The following is a 23234-nucleotide window of genomic DNA, read 5'->3' as shown; positions in this document are numbered from 1 at the left end:
TGGAGTGAAATAAGAAGATAGGTCTTCAGTAATGTGTCTTGTCATAGGAATCAGTCTACTGTTTATGGACTAGTTAGAAAACAGATCAGCCTAATGCTAGTCTGAAAGAGCTAGTTAGAGTGAAAAGCCACTTCTCTTTTGTTTTCAATGTATATGTCATTTTTTAAAATTTATTTTTATTTGCTGAAAATTTATGAGATATATGAATAGCACCGGAACCATGATTTTACTGAGTAATAAAATCGTGCAGTGTTCTCTGTCTTATTTGCAGTTAAGCATCTCTAGAGAATATGTTTAACATTGATTTTTTCTGTTTTATTTTGACATGAGAGGGAGATTAGATCTCTATTAAAAATACATAATGTCTGTCAGATTAAAAAGCAAACCCAGAGTAATCAGAAATCTAACTAAAGGAAAAATATTTATATGCAGTATGAATTTTTAAAGTTCATTAAGGTCATATTTGATGTTCCTCTCATACTTGCTGTGTCTCAATAGATGGCAGGATCCAGACGAATAATTTCATTTGCGTATGAAAATGTTTTCTACTCAGCGGTGTTCAGTGGCAGGACAAGAGGCAATAGGCAGAAATGGAAACAGAAGGTTCTGTCTGAATTCCAGGAAGTGCTCCTTTACCTTGTGGGTGACAGAGCACTGGCACAGGCTGCCTAGTGATGCTGTGGGGTCTCCTCCTTTGAGATCTTTGAAAGTTGCTAGGACGTGGTCCTGGGCACCCTGCTGTGGGTGGCCCTACCTCAGCAGGAGGGTTGGACCAGATGTCCTCCAGATTCCCTTCCAACCTCAACCATGTATTGGTTCTGTGAATCTAGTGCATACCAGGCAAAGCTGAAAAAGGCAAATGAAAATTACGAAAGCCACAGCAAAAACACATTTTTGTTGTTGTTATTGTTCATTGTAAAACAGTTGCAACTCATGACAGCAAGACGTTTAATCAAAGGAACAGAAACTTGTCATATCCTAGATAAGAGAAGCATGACATAAGTGAGAAATTGAAATTATTTGCATGGAATAGGTGAAGAAAGTTTATTTCCATGCTTGTCAAAGCTCCAGAACTATGAGGTAATAGCGAGTGATAACATCCAGGACAGTTTAGTCCTTTCTCAAACATTGGCTGGCACGTTACAAGAACAAGACAAAGATGTATGTACTGGAATTCAGGTCTTTCTGGTTTGTGCATAAAGACTTTAGTACTTTCTGAAAGTCTTCCAGCTTTTACTTTACAGGGTAAATAGAGTCAATAGTTCATGTATTTTGATGGAGGTTAGGCATACAGTTATGTTTTACTAACAGCACAGACAGCTATAGGCGTTTGCAGAAGTGCATCATCGAGGTAGGGAAACGTGCTTTGAAAACTTGCTTCCTGTGAATTAGTGTCAAATGAATGAGGATTTTTAGTCAAGTTTGGGATTCAAGTACTTCTCATAGTGATTATATAGTCAGTTGTGGATCTAATCCTTTTTTTTTTTTTTTTTTTTCCTTTGTACATCCTTTGTGTTTTTTTTTTTTTTTTTTTTTTTTACCATTCTTCAGTGATAAATAATGAAATTTTAAATGCTCATTCATGTGTACTCATTAGACTTAATCAGTTGTTTGTACAGCATGTGGCTATGTTGCAAACACTCGCTGCACGAAGAATATAGTTAATAGACCACAATGCAGTCTAAAGTATCTGTTTTAAAACTTCTTGAACCTTATATAAAACAGTTTTGCTGTTGGTATGTGTTGTTTCAAATGCACTTAATCTTAATTAACACTTCATTAATGCTGGGATGTTTAATTTTCTCTTACTTTTTTTCAGTCCTCCATAAAGCATGCTTTGAGCTTAGCAGTGTTGTTCATTCCCCCTGAAAAGTTGACAAGAATTCTAGTAGGCATCTGTGTGCTTCATTTTGTGTAAAGCAATAGCAAAAGTTGTGGATGATGTTTGCTCAAGCTGCACTATTCTGACAGCTATAGTTAACTCTCTGGTAACAGTTAAGAGATTTCAGGTAGAATGATGCTATATTTGTGATTATATGTAGTTCTTTATTCCTTGAGCAAATAATGCTGTTGGAACAACCTGTAAAGAACAGGAGTGCTTGATGACATTTACCAGGCCTTACTACTGTGAAGACTGATCACAGTCTTAGAGTCATGCCATCAACATGAGTAATACCATTTAAATCAGAGGAAAGAATCAGTGATGTCAGCAACAAGTTGTCTCCTGTAGATGTAATGGTTTTGATTTGCTTTTAGCTAATTTAGCTTATTGTTCTTCTCAGAGGTCAATATATATCTATATATTATTACTATTTTATTTTTTATTTTTTGGATGAGTATTGATTTCTCTCCTTGTAGTTTGAGAATCCCCTTGTCTAATACAGATATTCTTCATGGTAAGCTAAAACTAGGTCAAAAGAGCTGCCCTATGGGTATGCTCAATTGATGCCAGCACCTTAGAAGCACTGGTGGCTGTAGCCTCACCCCCAGCTTGATGTCATTTGGAGGAAGGATGTTGGTTTAGGAACCCACACACGGTATAGTGCAGGATCCCAGCTGGTGATAGAGGCAATAACAGAAATGTGGTTTTGAGAAGGTAAAGTTTTATTAACCTGCTACTTTGGGCTTTTTGTCATATCACAGTTAGCGTTACTAAAATAAAAGTAGTTATTTTGGAAGTATTTTTCAAAATAAACTACAGTTAAAGAATATAAGACATACAGGAAGTATGTTTTAAGGAACAATGAGCAGTACATAATAAAGTAAAGGGAAATGATAACTGGTAGATTTTCAATAGCTAAAGACTTGTGATTGTAATGATTTGTAAAATCTGAATGTTTGTAAACTTAACAAAAATGCAGTAATGTACTGGAAGACTAGATGAACTTTTAGTGCTTTGATTCACTAAAGCATAACACATTATTGATTATTAATCATACAAAAGAACAAAATACTAATTTATATGAATATACTTGCAGAAACATTAAAATTCTTTTTATTACTCATTGTCTGTTCTTGCACATAAATGTGAAAGGGCTGTCAGTCTTATGATTCCTCCAGAGATGACAAATATGTACCTAATATGTATTTAAAAACTCATTCTCTTATTTTTGGAAATTATCTTTGATAAACACTTAATCTCTACATAAAGCATACATATGTATATTTTTTCATAGGTTGGAAATGAAAGTAAACGTTAGTCCTACATCTTCCTCTAATAGGTGTAACTGACTTGATTTTGTTTCAGAAAAAATATTTCAGCGTTGCTTCTCTGAGCTTATCTTAATTTTAGTTGAGTTTAATTCCAGATAGGCTTTCAGGCAGCATGCCTATGCATATATTTAGATTTTTATTTATTTATTATTTGAAAGCAATACAAATCCAATATGTCTTCAGTAACAGGTTATATGCTGTATTGTAAAATAAATATCTCTTAAATGGTTTATTAAAAACTGATTGGAGCAACCAAAACCAATATAGCTGTATCTACCTTGATGCTAACCCATGGACTAAGTTGAACCTGAAGTGTTCTGTGACTTGGCAGCTCTCTGCATCCAAACTACTAGTTGTGGACAGGGAGCAGGCTGGTGAAAAACACATTCTCCTTATGAAGGCAGTTTACCAATACTACCATGAACTTACCAGTACTACCTATCCCTAAAAATAGCATTACCCTTCTGGGAAGGAATCTGTGACCTCATTTCATCTCTCTTCTCTCTTCACAGTGATTATAAACACAGAGGTGGGTAATTCTGTGATAAGAAAGAGCAAAGAGCTACAGGTTTTGTGTTATGTTCCAAAAGTCACCTTACCTGCCCATAAGCCCTGGATTTTTTCCAGGCAAGTGTGAATGAGGTGAATGTAAACTCAATTTTACAAGGCCAAACTGCTGTGTTGAATGTGGCTGGGGACTGTATGAGTGCAATGTTAGACTGGAGAGAGTGTCCAGCAGTGTTCAGAATTAAAGGTGGTATTTTGTACAGCAAAGGTGATATAAATTGCCTTTTATGTTTCAACTGTAATTTGTTAGAGTGGTTTCTGTAGGTGTTAATTTTATTTGCAAGTTCGCTTTGGGAGTCTCTCAACTGCATTATCATTTTTATTATTATTTATCTTGGGCAGATGGGATTTGCAGTCTTAGAATGCGAAGTTTCAAGTCATTCACTTTCAGACTTCTTTTTGAAACTTGTTCTTTCACGTATGTATAATTAAAAGTATCACTAGGCATTTAAAATGGATTAATCCACTTGTTTGGATGATTATCTAAAATATACAGTAGAAAGAGGTTTTAATGGTAATATAGAGGAAGACAATTACATTTTTAGTGGGAGATAAGACATAAAAAGCAAATGGAAGGGTTAGAGTTAACAGTGATACGTGAGAAATGCTGAAAGAGAACTTCAGATATTCTTATGGGGAGACTGAGATATGGTCCAGAAATCTAAGAGAAGTAATTTAAGTTGAAAAAGGGGGCAAAGGGGAAGAGTTCAAGGACCACGCTTAGCTGATACAAATGTAGGGAATGGATACAGATTTTGCTGAAACTCAGATGAAAGGTCAGTGTCTGTCACGAACAGATTCAGACCCCTTACCCAGGAAAAATGGCTGAAGCTAGAAAGTGTGATTTTCATTAGTGTTTTGCTGAGTAGAAAAAGGAGTAAATGGTAATACACAATTTTCAGAGATTTCCACACTGGTTTGCCAACAAATGGCAATACTCATATAAAAGAGCAAAGTATTGTGATTAATTTTTTTTTCTGGAACGTGCTGTTTTTTGTGATCCAATCCATTCCTAAGAATGGTTTCTTGATTCCTAGTTGCAGAATACAGATAAAATGTACATTTTTATAATGTTCAGTTATTGAAATGTTAGAAATTATGCTATTGTAACTTTGGTGTTTTTTACTGTTCAGATGGTTACAGATACATTACGATTATAAAAATGTATTGATTTATCTAGAGCCTTTTAATAGCTCTAGTGTAGTCTGGACTCTTTAGCCTGAATTAATTAGTTCTTTGTTCATATTTATTACATAAATAAATACCTGGTTTATATGATGTTAGCACTTTGTCACTCAGAAGGTTGTCCTGCATTCTTTCACAGAAGTTTTTATCTGAAATGGAAAAGGAAAAGAGAAAGAGAACAAAAGCATTCTTCTATGAAATACATCATCAAATATAATTGTCACTTTTTGCAATAAAGTAAAATTAATATTATAAATTGTGACTATATTATAATGACTAAATTACAAAAGTTGAAAATTCTGAGTTCATCATGTTGAAACTTTTCTACTTGAGTGCAACCTTTTTGTACCTTCAAATGATTCAGTATATATTTCAAAGAATATGTTCCATTACTCAGGCTAATCTGTTGATGCACTTACTGGCTGCATAAATTAGTCAATTCCTAGCTTTTGGCATAGCTTATTATCACTGCAGAAGATCAGAGAGAATGATGTTAAAATTCAAGGGCATTCATACTTACCATTGAGATCTGAGGACAGTAAATAAGAATATCAAAAGTAATCCTAATGCTAAGCCTTTCAAAATGAAGTACCATTTACATATTCAAGATTTATACATATTCAAGATTTTGTGCTGGTCTTTCAAATTGACTTAACAGGTTTAAGAGGTTTACTTGTTCAACACGAATTAAATGTCAGCAGACGAACACTCATACTGTAAATGTTATCTCCTTCTGTTAATAAAGGTAGAGAGGGACTGTTTTGCATAATTTATGGTCTCTATAAAGTATCATAATTGAGAGAGTGCAGGAACGGCTGTAAATTCCTGATGAAATGCAAGCATAAATCTGTTTACTATTAAACATGATTTACTGCTATTTCTCTCTTTTTTTTCCTCCTTCTCCCTGTATTTTTTTTTCTAGAAGGTGCACAGTTTTTACAAAAAATGGCAATATGAACTTTATGTTCCACAGTTGGCATAGAATAAATTGTATCTAGGACTATCACCTGTATTTTGAGATCTTCTTTTAGGTTGTATCTTCTGTATCTTCTTTTTTTTTATATATATATATTTAATGAGTTAGAAATTAAGATGAAAATTGCAAGGGAATTATAATGAAATAACACCTCTAACTGAAAATAGTGTAAACCTATTGGCTACTCTATATGCTTGATGCACAGAACCACCTATTATGCCTCCAGTAAATTATTTTTTTCTTGCTTAAATAGAGATGACTGATTTTGTGCCTATACTGAGATAAACAATCACATTTTATCACATAGGGTGGGAAATCTGTAGGCTAATACTAATAATAGTTGTAATATATTTTCTTCTTATGCATAATGTATTTTTTTTTTAAAAAAGGAAGCTATTTTAGTGTAAAGCAGAATTGGAAAGCATGATTACCAGAAAATGCAATCAACTACTTGCATATATTATTCTACTTAACTGTGTACCTCTGAGAATGCCTGGCCAGTCTCTTGCACAGGCATAAGCCTCGTTTGTGGTAACTTTTAGAATTCAGGTCTTTGGTTTCTGTATAACTTAGTTTTACTTGGTGATTTACATTTTTTTTTTTTTTTTTAATTTTTTATGTCTAAAGGTCTCTATATCTGGAAAGTTAAGAGACTGAAGAAGGTACATTCAGAAAAGTCATTTTAATCAATTGCTGCTGGTTGTAATAGTTTACCTGCCTGTTCAGTGCTGTCACTTCTAAACTGCCTGACTTCTCTTCCCCACACTGCTGGGTTTTATGATTTTGGAGTGTAGTTTTTGAGTGTAGATTGTGGTAGAAATCCAAATATCTGGTTAAGCAGAATGACTTTATTAGCTCTGTTATTTTAATGAATGCATTTCAAATTGATTAGACAATGTAAGCATTGCGCTGTTTGGTAGTTTTATTTATACAGTATTATAACATTCGCTTTTTATAATCTATGTACTTTCTGGAATGCAGTTTTGCTCTGTTGCTGCTTGTGCCCTCCTCCTTTTTAACCACAACTACATATTATTTTCTACTGACTTACTTGGCTTCTAGTCCTGGTTTCAGATTTGGTTTGTCCGTCCACCGCTACCTCTCTCCTGTATTGGACATGGGTAGATACGAGGAAACTTATTTTAGAAGCTTCACCTACATTTTGTTTTCTCAAGACTTCATTAAAGTTTGCTCCTTAATTGAAAGAAGCATAAAATATTTTAAGAAATCAAGCAGCTGGCATATATAAAAGTAAATGTCTGGATCTTTACAGAATCACAGAATTGTCTAGGTTGGAAGAGACCTCAAGATCATCGAGTCCAACCTCTGACCTAAATCCAGTATTTAGTAATACTGGATGAAGTTTTGGCTATTAACCTCTTGATATTAGATTTTCATAGCCAACAATTTAGACACCTATGAGAAGTTGTGCGTGGTTGCATTAGTATAAAGCTGTATTTAGATGCTAAATTGTCAGTTCTACCTGCATTTAGTTGCTGAGGCAATATACTGATAAAGACATTTCTCAGTACATGTATGCCCAAACTTCATCCTATTTAGCTAATAAATAGTTGGTCTTTTAGAAAGAACTGTGAAGATAGCAGATGTACAATGAAAACTGTGATCTCTCAAATAACTTTGCGTCCTGCCCACTTATTAGACCTATCTCAACTCACAGTGGAAATAGTAACTAAAAATAGCCTTCACTCATTTTAAGGAGCTCTGATAGCTAAACATGAAAAAACCTAGAAAAGCAAGCCCCACTTCCAGGAAACTTTCTAAGTAATTGCTACTCAGAACCAGCACTTGGTTGAGAAGTAATTATGACAACTAAAAATATTTTTGTAGATCTAGCCATTATAGAAATCTTGCTTTTAAGATTTGATTGTTCTATTTATGCAAACCTTATTGGGTGCAGAATTTAACAACTTCCTTGGAAATTCTGAAATATTTCAATTTTGAATAGGTTGTCTGTGCACATTGCTCTTCCCATGCAAATTAAAAAACCTTACCTTTATTTATTTATTTATCTTTGGAGTTGAAGATGTTCGATTTTGCATTCTCTTTAACTAAGAGTGGTCCTGACTATTTTTTTTATGTACAGTAGATGTCAATTCATACTGGACTCATGGATGTCTTCTCATGTTCCCAGTGGAATGTAAAATGTACTATTTTCCTTCAAAGTATTTTTGCACATGCAGATTTTTGACCAAGATAACCAACTGTATGAAAGGGTAAAAGTGCAACAAAGCATTCTGAATTATTTAGTAGTATATGGCCTGTAATGTTATATAAAAAGCATAGCTGGTGTTTCTACTTTCATACTACTAACCTTCAACAGATCATGGTTTTATACTATTCTTTAGGAATGCTAACAAGAAATGAAATGAAGGGTGTATGTAGTGGAATGTGAACAGTTGCTGTTGTCCTTATCCTTGTGCAAGGTACAGGATCTCCAGTGTTTTCATTAGTTATTAGCTATATTTGCTTTGCTAGTTTCCTTCTAAAGACAAGTATATCACTGGATTATGAAACACTAAGTATAACTCCTTATATTTCATATGACATATACAACAGATTCAAGAAAATGCCTGTAGTCTTCCTCTCTTAAAAGTACTTCCTTTTAACATATTTCTCCCCATTTTTAGGACTTCAGTAACATAGCTGAATTGTAGTTCCTTTCTATAGGTAGATGATCAAACGTTCTCAGCATTATATAATACAATTTCCATTTTATTTTAAACATACTTTGCATGATATAAAAATATTGATCACAGTGAGCTTTAACAATTGTTACTGCTATAAACAGAAATGCTGCACAATGGTTTTAGTGGAAATAAATTATATAGTCATTATCTCTTTAAAAAAATCACAAGAAGGAGAACCTAGGCTGTTTGGTCATTGGCATAAAATAAGTCCTTATTGAGTTCTTTACAAAACTTGAACCCCAGTTATTTTCTACATTTGCTTTCCACATCTTCAGAAAAGCACAATGTATCTGTCTCTGAAAGCCCCACAGGGTCTCTGGTGAACATTTAATTCCAAATATTTGCAAAGTTTCTGTTGTTCTTTTGTTCTAGTGGAAAAATGTACACCAAAATAGCAAGTAGTGCTCTCTTCACTAATTCATAAGTGGTCTTTTCCAATATGTGGGTACACAGCGGCATACTTCTTCACTAAAATAAAATCCAGCATCACAGCGTTTCGTTCGAACTGTACATGGCGGTCTGTAACAACTAAAGAAACAAAAAAAGTGGGCATTAATAAAACACAATAATTTATATTAACCTGGAGTATAAATCTGTGTGCATTTACATTGCCGTTGCTCAATGGAAAGTTTTATTCCCATGAATACATATCTTTTGACTTCTGTTTGTGTTCTGGGAACCCCTTTTAATTGGCCTATTCTTCCAAGATAATTCCAAAAGACAATGGCAAGAATCATGAATGTTATGGAAAATAAATAGTTTCATTGCAAGAAATACCCATGAATTAAAGTGTTGCCGGGTTGTAACTGCAGTCTAACCTTCAGTATCACATCTTTTTTTTCTCCCTTTTAATTTTGAAAATACAGTAATATTTTTGCATTTAAATTGGCTTGTGATGAGCTTGCATACTGTATCCTGCCAGGTGGCAACCTGGAGTCCTTTCGATTGTCAAAAGTACCATTTTCCTACCCAGTACTGTTTCTTACCTTAATGCAGTGGGCATAAGAGATTTGTTTATTTTTGTTACTCTGTGACTCTGATCTTCAAAACGAGAACGTACTTTCTTCAGGCTGCAAATTCCTACACCACTCTCTGAGTTCAGTAGTGTTATATCTATCTATACCTCATATTGCATCTATCTGCATTCTAAAGTAAGGTCAGAGCCTGCATACTTCTGATAAATCTGACAGGAAAAAGAGCAGAAATAGCCTCTTTTAGATTAAAAAAAGTTCAACAAAAATAACGCACAAGTAGCTAAAAAGCAGGAAAATTTTTCGTTAACTGAAAAATAGAAGTCATACAAAGATAATATCTGTGGTTGTCCCTGAACTCCTCTTCCTTTTCCTTTTTTATTTTTTTTTATTCTTTTAAAACAAGAACCTGACCTAAAATAACCTTGCAATAACAATGCTAAATACTTTCTGGTGTATAATGAAGACAAAGTACAAGTCTGTTTTTTTGTTTTGTTTTGTTTTCAGACACTGGCAATGAGTCAAAAGACAAAAGTATATGTTTCAAATTTCAACAGAGTTATACTTAAAACTTGTATTTAAATAATGTGTGTCTGTGAAATAGTGATATTGCTAACTTCAGTTTAAAGACATTACATTACACTATACTAAGGCAATTTCAGTATCCTTTTCCCTAGGCAATTTTTGTTTCAGGCTTGAGGGTACTCTTATTATTGTTGCAGATAAGATAGTATGTCGCATGCTTGTTTTGGATACCAAATTACCACTTTGCAATAATTTGTTTATGATATGGGGTCTGGATTACAGTTACATTAATTCAAGCTGGTTAGTTCAACCAATGAACTTGGCTATGAAGAAAGCAATAAGGAATGAGGAAGGCTGCAAACATGGCATTTATCAACTAGTCACGTCTTGTTCAGTGTTTTCAGTGTCATTAATCATAGCTTATTTCACCAGTGTGGTCTCTGTAATTAAGAGAGTAACTTTACTTTGTGCTAATCTAAGTCTTTACGTAGATACTTGAGATCAGCCTAACAGCTCAGAGGAACCTGTCAGAGCCCTACTGACCTTTTGCCCAATCACGTTTGGAAACAGTGGTAAAAGGCACGAAAATCTCATTGTCACTAGAGAGAGAGAAAGCAAGGGAGCAAGTAAACTTTACTATTATGCTTGCCAAAGGATCTAATACTCTGCAAATCAGCCAGAGGGTTCTACTGGGAAAAAGATATTCCTTAGTGATGCAATGGATGAAGCACTGAACTCTGTCTTTTTAACTTTCACGGCAGAGACAGGCAGACTACTTACTGTACTGAGTGATAGTACAGTGAAATAATAAAAAAGAAAAGATGATACACAAAGTCAAACTCCCCTATGACACACTGCACAAAATGAAAAGCAGTCATGTCGTCATTAAATATGTGGAGTCTGCTTTGTTTAGGCGTCATGCCTGCTAGTGAACTGTGGACTTCAACTCAACTTGCAGTTGAGAGATGCTATAAAGCATCTCTCCCAAGTGAGTGTCTCAGTTCTGGCAGCAGTCACACTCCAGTTACCTGCAGTCATATCCTTGTTTGGGACACTTCAACAGAGCAAAAAATTCCCTCTGCTCTCCTCCCTCTAAAATCCTTTGCAGATAGGCACCCAGTGATCTGGCCACACCATAACTGGCCAAAATCAATTTTTAATGTAATGGTACAGAGTGAATAGTAGTACAATAATTGTAACTATATAAATGTGACTTTCTTAGGAAACTGCTGAACAACAGACTGGGTATTTCAAAGATTTAGACTGAATATTGTTTATTCAGGTATTCTATGGGCGCTCTTATGTGGCTGATGTCTGTTTTGATGAGAACAATCTGAGCATGCTGGAGTGTGCCAACAGTATGTGTAGTGTTGGGGTGAATCAGTGGCAACTTTTTATTTGTGGTCAGTGATTGTGATTTTTTGCTACCAAAAGAAAAATAAAAAATCCAATTCAGGTGTGAGATTTTGGAGAGTCTAACATCTCCAAAGATGAAACTGAAGTAAATATGCTACTTTTAATGATGGTAGCACCTTGATAGTAAGTTTTAGTGTTATTTTATTTTATTTTTCCCTCCTATCCTGTGCTTTGTAAATGGGTTTTTATCCCTGCCCTCTGGAGCATGTTCTAACATTATGTATTGTACCTAAAACACCTCTGCCTCTAAACATTTAGGTGCTTCCAAACAAGAATCTGTAACACTGCTCTCTCTCTGCACAGGGAGCTGTCTAGGACAGCTGCCTAGGTCTTAGAAATCTAATTATTAGAAATCTTATTATTAATCTTATTAGAAATCGTATTATCCTATTATTATATATTTATAATAATAATAAGCATTATTATTATAAGAAATTATTATTAATCACAAAGTTATAGAGCAGCACCTCCATTTACTTGGTCTCATAACAGGAAGGGATCTTTTTTGCGAAAGACAATGTTGTAGGTCTTTTCCTTTTTACAGAAGGTTGTGGATTGTGGACAGAGCTAAAATGCAAATAAACTACACTAAATCCTTTACAACCTAGTCCAACCTCTGACCTAACACTAACAAGTCCTCCACTAAACCATATCACTAAGCTCTACATCTAAACGTCTTTTGAAGACCTCCAGGGATGGTGACTCAACCACTTCCCTGGGCAGCCCATTCCAATGTCTAACAACCCTTTCAGTAAAGAAGTTCTTCCTAACATCCAACCTAAAAGTCCCCTGGCGCAACTTTACCCATTCCTCCTTGTCCTGTCGCCAGGCACGTGGGAGAATAGACCAAAACCCACCTCACTACAGCCTCCTTTAATGTACCTATAGAGAGCAATAAGGGCGCCCCTGAGCCTCCTTTTCTCCATCTGTTTCTTATATCATATTGTCTTTGAAAGTAAGAAAGAGATTCAAACTCTGTTATGTCAACCACAAGAGAGAAAAGCAGATAATGTTAATTATCTGCCAGTTGTTAATCTTTTTTTTTTACTCCTTTCTTCAGCACAGCTCTAATTCCTGATATTAGACATGTTGTCTTAATTAATGATAAACTAACGTGGACATAACTGTCAATTACATGTTTTATAAAAAAGCATGTGGCTTACTTTTGATAAGCTACAAATTACCAGAGATATTTAAATCTCCCTATTTTCCATTTCCAATGAATGGACATTTCTGGAAGTGTTAAGAGTAATCAATACAATAGAAATAATTATGATATATTAATAAATAGAAGTGATCCTTCTCCTCCAAATAGCATAGTCTTATGTTTTAACAAATTAACTTTGCAGAAAAACTTACCTCATCAAAATTATATAAGGCAGAAATAATATTGTTTGATTCTTAAAACCTAGACATTTAAATATTTATGTATATAGACTGCTACCTCTGTTGATGTAGCAGTCATGGAAGGAAAAGCTCCTGTGATATATAAATAAATTTCAGAGTTTCTTGCCTGGCCAAATCCCATTTTAAAGGATGAATGTGTGTATATAACTGTAAAATTACATATTGTGCCTTTTCACAGAAATCACTCAGAGCTAAGAGACTTTTTGTGTACTCATAAATCTTTAGCATCAACTGAGTGAAATGAAGAATATGCAGAATTGTGGAAAATAAAACAAATGATTATATCTCCAGAACTGACTTCTGAAATCTAATTAAGAACAATTTTGTTCCTGGAAATAAAATAAGTGGTACTTTAATCTTCCTTTCTTTCTCTCTTTCTGTCTCTTTCTTTCTTTCATGTTACTTAATTTTCATCAAAAGAAAAGAGATTAAATATGAAGTACTAGTAAGAGAGAGCATAAGAAACTAAGCACGCTGTAAAATATTTATTCTGCCTAGTAGTTTCCTCTGAGATATAAAAGCTATAGAAGATAAAACTGAACCTAAGAGAGGCTTACAATTTATGGCTACAAAATGATTCAGCAAAACAGCTAATAACACAACCTCAAATTTTATACCTTAGGCACACCAAAAGAGATGAAGACTGATGTTTTACCTGCATGTCTGGTGATGGAATCTTTTTCCTTTTAAGAAGCATTTATTGGGAGATTCTATACATTCACAGATGCATTTTGCAGGATTTAGTGGCTGATGTTTGGGACAGGTCTTTTTACATACACACTGGCACTTCTCTTCATCAAATTCTTTGTTGGGTCCACAGGAAGCAGGGAGAAGTTTGTTTTTGCACATGCACTGACACGATGCTCTGTCTAATTCTTTGTGAGGTCCACAGCTTGAGGGCCGCATGCCTCCTTTGCAGACACATTGACAGGTTTCTTCATCCAGCTCTTTGTTTGGTCCACAAATATGGAATCCATCAGATGTGTCTGGAAATACAACAAAGAAGTTACACAAGTATCAGAATTTTGTTTCATCCTATTCCCATATTTTTAAGTGCAGAAATGATAGTAAATTCTTACCTTTCAAGGTGTCTGGAGAAGAAACAAAAATCAGAAGACAGGCAACATTATGTAATACCATTAATAAAGAAAAAATTTATTTAGGCTGCCTAGAGAAGTTGTGGATGCCCCAACCCTGGAGGTGTTCAAGGCCAGACTGGATGGGGCCCTAGGCAACCTGACCTAGTGTGTGGCATCCTGGCTTATGGCAGGGGGATTGAAAGTAGATGGTCTTTAAGGTCTCTTTCCAACCCAAGCCATTCTATGATTTAATTCTCAACTCTTAATTTCTTTACCTTCTTTAGGTAAGTCAAACAATGGAACTACATTTAATCTGCTAAGCAAAACTACCTACCAGAATCGCCAAGGTGAGAAGAGAAACCAAAATCATGCTGTGCCAAACATCTGCAAATTTGATTATTCCAGACATGATTTTTTGGACAGGTCTTGTTTGCCATGTGACACCTATAGAATGAAATATACAGTTGGTTTATTGCCATATGAAATCAAGAAGAAATTGTTTTTAGGTGCTGATTGCATTTTTCCCTCCATTACAAAATGCCTTTCAAAGGTTCATTCATGATCTTGTTTTTAACTCCTATCAAAGTCTGCTACTAGTTAAGGTTCCCCCAAGTAGGGGAATCTTTAACCATTTGCTGAAGATACCTTCTTACATTTCAATTTTTAGCTTTAACTTCTAGAAACTGATACTTGTACTTTCTAACCCTTGAATGGAAGCCTTATATATAAAATAGAGCAGTATAAAAAGTGTTTGCATGTCAAATACCACATAGGTGGCAACTGGAATAATTTTTTATGTTGCTTTTTAGCAGGACATGATGACAGTTGATAACAGTTTCTGAATCAACGGTGTAGACCAAACTCAATTTTCTAAAATGTAACCAGATTCTCTTCCCCTTTATATGATCGTTGTGTGTCATTAACTGATTATTTCTCATCAGCCTCTCAAATCTCGGCCAGTTTTCTTGACTCTGAAGATTTGGACCTCAGCAGTGATGAAGTCACTTTAGAAATGAAAGAAAATACACAATTTAACAGTTTAGTGCTTTGTACCTGCTGGAGTTTTGTAGCCAACATAGTGGTGCCAAAGAAAGCAAAAAAATCCTAACAGTAGCTAATCTCTTTACAGGATGTGAAACAGCTAGTAGGTCCACCACATGAGAATATTTATATGTATTATCTGATCTTCCTTATTTGCAATTTCTTTATCACCACAGACGCCCATTACAACTTTTAACGAGTCATGCCTAACTTCACCCATCCAGGCTGTGTCGTTAATTCATTGTGTCTAGAATATTTCTAAAATTCTCATGTGTTAAGACAGCTCATACATTACCCATTTTAGGCACTTTCTCATTTCCCTGAGAGCAGCAGCATTACTCACACATTCAAAAATGCAGGTGCTAGGACATTCTTCCTTGATTATCATTCAACCACATTAAACAACTCTTTGCTTCTAGTTCAACATCACCCTGTAACACCTCCTGTTTTATCAAGCTGGTGTTTTCTGATTTCATTCCGCTAATGATCTCATTCTTGCTCCTTCACTTGGCATATATGCCTTTTTGCCTGTCTCCTGTTGCAGCTTGAGAATGTACAGGCATGTAATTATATTCTGTTAACCCCTCCGCCCCAAATCACACCTGGAGCAGAGAAGGCAATTGTCAGAAGGGTGACACTGTGTGAAAACACCAAGAACACATGAACCATAATAAGACGATGCCGATATGAAAACTAAGAACTTGAAGAAAACCATATGTATTTCAACATCAAGATTGGAAACAACTAGCAAAAAACCCTGCAACTACTTTCCTTAGAAATTCTTTGGCTGCTGGGACAGAAAATTACTGGGGGACATGGCTCAAATTTTAAAATCTTATTATAACTTTTTTGGAAAGTTAAGAAGGCTTAAAAATCAGAGGAAAAAAACTTTGAAAAAAAAAATCATTACCTTCTTTCCTAACCATTATCAACTCAAAATAAAATAAAACAAAATATAACAATAAAATAAAAAAGCATGCTAAGTCATTACCTGTCATTGTCAAGACAGATGACGCACAGGAGGGAGAAACATTTAATGTGTACAGCATGCACACAAACCACATCTAAAATACGCCTGTCAGCTCTGTAAGTACCTATTTACACTACCATGGAAAAAAAATGGTCATCATAGAGACTTGAATCTGAATGATATATATATTAAAGACCATGCCCTCCTCTCCTGCTCCACTTCCTGCCCCTCCAAAATCACCAAGCTCCTAAAATAAAGTAACAATTTTCTAACTGAGTTGCACATCTTGATGAAATTCTATACAGACAGAGAAGGGTACAGATTAAGATGCCATTAATCCAGAAGGTATTCGGAAACATTGGTTAGCATGAACTGACATGCCTCAGCCCCATAGGTATGTAGTGCTAGCTACTACTTATTAAAATGAAATAAACAGAACAAAGTGGGAGAACAGGCAAAGACCTGGACCTTAATTCGCATGATAACGTTGTGCAGAAAATATATTTTATACAAAAAAGAGCAACTATTTATATTATGTCTTACAAGTTATTTTCCTCTTTCTAACATGTGCATCATGGCATAGTCCAGCCTTCAATTCCTACTAGATGCCAAGTTTACTACCCTAAAACCAGAATTTACACTCTTAGGCTTTTCTTTCCATTAATACATATGCATATTATTATTGTACTTCTGTTAAAATGAGAGGTGCAGAAATACATGTACACTTGCAGATCTACCACTGTGACAAGAATGTAAATTAAAAACAACACCAACAAAACACAAAAAACAGTGGGATTCTGAAAAGAATCCAGGCACTCATCAGCAACATGTAAATGGCTTTAAGTTTAAAAGCAATGATTTATAAAATGAAAATACGAAAAACAAACAAAAACAAAACACAAAAAACAATGAGCCTGAGTGCCTCAAGATTCTGGAAATGAAAGTAAAGATAATATTTAACAGTAGGCAAGGCCTGTGTGTGCTCTACTACTACAGAATGCTACTATATATTGTGTTCTACTACAGCATACTACTGCAGGACAGTCAGCTGGCCAAAGTCTGGTATGTCCATGCTTACTTCCCTTTAAATATAGGTAGCTCTTTCATGCACAGAATAAACTCCTGTAATAGTAATTATAATTGTTCTTAGATACTGAGAAGCTGCCAACAGTCAGCATAATTTGTCTTCATTATTGACTCTCAGATTTTGACTTTTTACAATCCATTAATTATGCAATCAAACTATAAATAGATTTATTCCCTAGTATTTTTCTAATCCACTGTTTATGATCCACGTTTTGATAAAAACATTGAACATTCACATTTTAACTGAATGAACAAATGAAAAGAGAAAGACCTAGCTTGCTTCTATGGGTGTTTTAAACTATTCGCTCATCTTATTAAAAATGTATATAATTGATTCCAGTTTAGGTTTTAGTCATTCATCGTCTATAATGCAACTGGTAGCCTGTTAGGTATTTTTGTCCTACTAAATATGTATGCACCATGAAATCACCACTCAGTCCTGTGAATTAATGGTAGTAAGTTCTTCAAGTGTTTTAATGACAATTACTTCAGTGCTAATACTTTTGTGAGTTTTTCCTTTCAAAATCACCAAGCCTATGAACTACTCAAACAAATCGATACGTCAGTTTGTCAGTTTTGTGGACTGCTTACCCTTCCCGCTCTATTTTGTTTTCACTTCTGGCATATGAAAATGTCCAAAAAGATTTTTAGTCAAAGATTCCCTAAGGACAGGAGTTTTCTTTTAACAGCTTTTAAAAAAATATTATTATTAATATTATTATATTAACAGTAAAATACAGCTTGAGGGAGACATACTACCTGTTCCTTATTTCTAAAGTCAGTATTTTTTGATAGCTTTCTTTTCTTAGTGTTATTCTTTTTTAAGAAGTTGATTTTTTTTTTTTCCCCTTAGCTACATTTTTGCTCCTCCGTGGGGGAAAACAAACCAACCAACCATTATAATTTTTTTTTTTCTTCACTTTTTATTAGTGACCTATTCCCAGTTTACCCACTGGGTAGAAAGGTACTGTGTTAATTGCTTTAGTAATGTTCTTTCCATGTAAACCACCATTAGCTCCTTTGCAAAATGTATTCTGCTATTACTGATGTATACAAGGTCACCTATCTTAACTGTGAAAGCTTCCAGCAATATTTTAAATTTAATTACATATGCTTGCTCGTAAGGCGAAAGGAAAGACAAGTCTCATACTTACTGGGTTTGTGTTGCTGGCAAGGAACGTCTTATGATAGAATGAACTTGTCTGTAAACATCCAACTTAGACATGCATCGGCAGGACGTGTGATTGGCAAAACTGACGGTTACAGGTTTGGGGCCATGAGAAAGAGGCACTGTAATTTCAAACAACTACAGAAGGGAAAGCAAAGAGAATAAAAGAACTTTTTTATAGACCAGTAACAGTACAACTGAAGATATAATGACATAGACAAAACGCCATAGGGAATTTAAGCTTCGGTTTTTGTTCTCCACTATCATTCAGTTCAATATTCAATGATACTGCTAAATAATTGCTAAGTTAAAAAAAAATGAATACAGTATCTATGTCATAACAGTTAACATTTTTAGTGTTAAGTCCTGTTATATGCCAGTTTGCTTACTATGACATTCAAATCAAAGATGTTAAAAGATGAAAATTTATGAAGAACTCATTCTTCTAGAGGAAATTACTTCAAATTGGCAGCCTTTTTAATATCCAAAACATAGTATTTGAAAGACTCTTCAAAAATTTGGAAAACAATAATAATTTAAAAAGGGGATCAGCTACGACATAATACATCAGTTGAAAAATTACAAAGCTTGTATAAAACAGCAACATACTGAATTTAGATCAAAACATTTTCATATAAGTGAGTTTTGAGATACACATACCATATTTTTGACTTTCTAGTATTTATATCAGTGAAAATTATATGGTCACCCTAACAGAATGCATCTTGTACATTTCCAGAATATTAAGAAATGATATATTTTAATGAAATATTAATGTATGCAAATGAACAAAAGCCTAATTTTAGTGGGAACCGTAATTAAATGAGTCAAATAAGATAACTTCAGTGATGCCTTGTGGAAAAACTCAACATGGGATAACAGAAAACCACCCAGGTCATCTAATTTTAAGAAATTAAGAAAATTTCAAAACTAAAATCTCAATAGTTTACCGAAAAGTTAGGACAAATACTTTAGGTCAAAGTCTTAAAAGCTATTTTTGGTGGTATTTTTAATACAATAGCACACTGTTGCCTTTTAGGTGTGCAGTCACATTTCCAAATGCATTTAAGAATATTTCTGAATAGTCTGGGGCCTTCAAAATATGGTCATTAGTTATTTTTCCAGTTTCAGTTGATAATTAATTTTTAGCTGGAATCTGCAATGTGTTTTTATAATATATTTTATGCTTTTTTTTTTCTTTACAGTCAGTAACTTTATAGTATGGCATATAGGAAGCTTGCAAATGTGATTAAAACACTGATCATTTTAAATTACTCAAGATGCAAAGTACATCTTCAGGATGTCTTGAACACAAAATCTTACAAAGGAGTACACAAGTGAGCCTGGGTGCTAATAAGCCTGCAGGTACAGCTGTATGGGGTGTATTCACCAAGGACCCTCAAGGTAAAGGGGTCTTGAGGTAAAGGACCCTCAAGGTACAGCCCACAATAAAGTTCATATCATTGCCATACCTAAATTAGGCAACTTAAACCTAAACTTTGTGAAGGGCTTTCAACTCTGACAAATATCTATTTTACAAAATGAATTTTGGAAGCATTGAGTGACTGTATCTTTAAAAAAGTTTAATGTTGTGAGTGTCATCATAAAAGAACTGAGTTGGCAGAAGTACTATATTTGTATCTTATTCTGTTTCAGAATATTATAATGCTTTCCTGCAAGAAGTACTAAATCCTTTATATTATTATTTTTTTATTTTTTATTTTTCCCAATAGAATCTAAAAATGCAAAATGATATATCTTTGCTTCTGTACAAGGAAAAAACAAACAGAAAATAGTTTCCTGCATCTTCCATGTACTGATGGAAAAAAGCTCTCCATTTATGGAGCTACCATGGGAAGAGTTTATCTTGACAAAGAGGCTTCTCAACAAAGAATATTAACATTTGGATTCCTGTTCCCGTTGCAAAATAAATAACCCTTATTAAATTTTGGGGTCATTATAAAGGCACAAGTCCACTCCTAGTTTAAAGTTTGGTACTAATAAAATGAATGCAAAATCAGTGTCTGCCTCTCTTAAACATAACTATCACCAGGCAAACTTCCAGGTTTTTCACTAAGTTCGATATAGATTTCTGGAAAGAGAAATTTTATCAACTTTTTATTATTCTTATAATCCTTGTTGGCTTACAAATCAGTATTGGCTCCTTTACCCTCATCTGTTATAAAAGTTTTTAAATTAATCACAAAAGGAATTCTCACCAATGTCTCATCCAAAGAGAGCAATAATCACAACACAGTCTTTTCATACTAATATTTTTTATATGAAAATAAATTTATGTACCTATTTATTTCTCTTAAAAATATCCATCTATTTGAAGACCATCATAGGTTTGGAATTAACACACACACAAAGAAATCGGAGGAGAGTGTAAAGACAGAAAGGACCACATTTATGATAAATAGCTTTCACTTCTATATACAGTACACATTTGAGAAAATACATGCTGAGGTTTTTGGCTATCTGTTTTTTAAATCCTGATCTCTAAAGAGATGGCAAAAGTCAAAGTCACCTACGTATGCAAGAATTCCATTTTATATACTTTTTTAAACAATTTGTGCTTTTGGAAGGACAGTACAGCCATTAAGGCCTCTTTAAAAAAAGGGCATCTAAGAACTTATAGAAGCAAAGGACTTTATAATGCATTAAATATCTTGTAAAAAAGATTTTTAGTGCATATATGAACTGAAGGGCAGATCAAACACTAGGGCTGGACAAAGAATATACACTTAATCACACTATTACACATATAAAGAGAATCTTCTGCTTTCTCTGTTCTCCTATGACAACATGAATTTGCTTTTTCAAAGCTGAAGTAAAAATCCACTAAAAACCACTAGTTCTAGGGAGAAGTAATAAAATTTAGCAGCTGAAGATAAACATGATTCTTTGCATGGACCAAACTACAGCTTCTTGAAAAAAGAGCATGGTCTGTTCTTCCTTTGCTCTAGGAATACATCAGTCTGCCATGCTGTGAAGTGTAACAGACTCCAGACCACTGGAGATGGCAGTGTAGGACCACTGCTACAATCCCCAAGCACCTGTTGGGCTTCTGGAGTACACTACGAGAAATTTCATTAAAAATTCTAAGACTTCCCAATTGTGAGCTGAAAAGAGGGTGGGCATGAATTTTCTTCATCTACATTTATCCTTCCATTTAAACTGTGAAAGGTATCAGTTTAGATGTGAATATTGCTAACAACTATTACCATTCAGTAGTACAATACAAAGTACCCTACTTCAGCAATGGAAAGGTAAACTAGTTTCCCTATTCTCATAGAATAACCTTCAATTTGTTAAATAAAATTCTGTTAACAGCATATTTTACATCACCCGCTTGCAGCTACTGCTTACAAATAAAGCCAATAACCCAAACTCACCTATTTATGTTAGAGATTATAACACATTATATTTAGTATTATATTTATGGGCCTCACTTTCAGAAAGTGCTGAAGATGATACATGGACTAGCATTTTGAAAAAAAAAAAATCCTTAATGGAAATGATAAAGGATTGGAATTATTGATTTGTTCTTCCTTCATATTTTAGCATGTCTGCACATGCTATTAGGATACTATATTCTGATGCATTCTGGAAAAGGAGATATTTATTCTTCTCTTCTGATAATGCAAAATATATCAAGAAGGGATTTCACAAGAAATACATTATTGAAAAGTAATCTGCTACAGAAAATGTATTATATAACTCCGAATAATTCTGCTTAAATAATCTCTGGCATTTTGAAATAGGATCCATTCTAAAAAAAAATGCATTGCTCTCAACTGATAGCAGCATCTCTAAATCCAATTAAGTTATTTAAGTGAAAGTGAATATACATACACAGAGTTTGAATTATTATGTCAATAAATCACTTCAAGTTAGGTAAAATCTGACCTTCTGTAATGCTTTCTGGTTTTGTTAATATCTCTAATTTATTTCTTCCTAATCTTCTTCATCCAATAGAGCAATATGTTTAAACAGCTGTTGTCAACTACAGGGCATATTTAACAATACTTAACAGCCAAATGTCAATATCCAGAAAGGACTGTTGTATAAGAAATGTACCACAGCATCTGAGCAGGATGCTGGTTCTTGACTGTCTTCTTTGCTGGCACCATTGCTGGGTGTCTACTGTTGCTGTGGGTACCTCCTCTCAAGAGAGCAGATGGTTAATATTTCTGTCTGACTGCCCCATTCAGTAGAGGATTGGTTTCACTGTATTCTTAAAGGCCCAAATCTGCCCTTCCTTCTCAGCTTCAAATGATAGTAAAAATCAGGCTAATTCATGCTACAGACAATAAGGGGAAAGACATTTCCACCAGGTCAGTTCTTCAGGGGCTGTTGCATAAAGACAGATACTCAGGATGAAAGGCTGCAAAGAATGAGCTTCAATCTCCTGAAGAACATGAAATCTGATGGTAGGAGGTATTAGGGTAGTTGTTTTTTTTCAAGGTGGAGAGCTTTTATGGCTCAAAGTTTTGAGAAAAATCTAAATAATTATAGTACATTTAACAGCAAATTAAAGTACGTGCAATGAGTATTACTAGAGTTAGAGGCAAATACTCAAAATTTAAAAGAAAAAATTAGACTCAACTTTCCCATGCTGTTCTGTATTTACATGCTACCAACACTACATTAAGGTCAGGAAACCAATGGAAAACAACCATTGGTTGTGATATATGTGATATATGTGAAATATGTGATATATGTGAAATATGTGATAACTAAAGAGTATTACATATATATATATATATATATATATAATGTTATATATATATATATATAACAACATTAAAAAAATAATTACAGTTAAAGCTCTGTTCCAGCCTCTTCCACGTGAGCTAATACTCAGCATATATATTAATAATCATAATCAGCATATATAATAATAATCAGCATATATA

At 34.2% G+C, this 23234-nt stretch overlaps 1 protein-coding gene across 1 annotated transcript in view; it reads right to left on the bottom strand.

Annotated features, from left to right (window-relative positions):
• Positions 1–8798: 8798 nt before the first annotated feature.
• The window catches only part of VEGFC (vascular endothelial growth factor C), a gene marked incomplete at its 5' end in the record, with an annotated part of 74677 nt that continues 60241 nt past the window's right edge, over positions 8799–23234 (bottom strand). Inside the window, 4 exon segments of the mRNA XM_032186791.1 lie at positions 8799–9177; positions 13624–13954; positions 14382–14491; positions 18299–18450. Of these exon segments, the coding sequence (XP_032042682.1) occupies positions 9063–9177; positions 13624–13954; positions 14382–14491; positions 18299–18450 (708 nt within the window).

Source organism: Aythya fuligula, chromosome 4 (genome assembly GCF_009819795.1).
Source record: "Aythya fuligula isolate bAytFul2 chromosome 4, bAytFul2.pri, whole genome shotgun sequence".
In the NCBI taxonomy this organism is placed as follows: domain Eukaryota; kingdom Metazoa; phylum Chordata; class Aves; order Anseriformes; family Anatidae; genus Aythya; species Aythya fuligula.
Note: the sequence above shows the minus strand (reverse complement) of the source record. Positions and strands in the feature narration are given on the sequence as shown.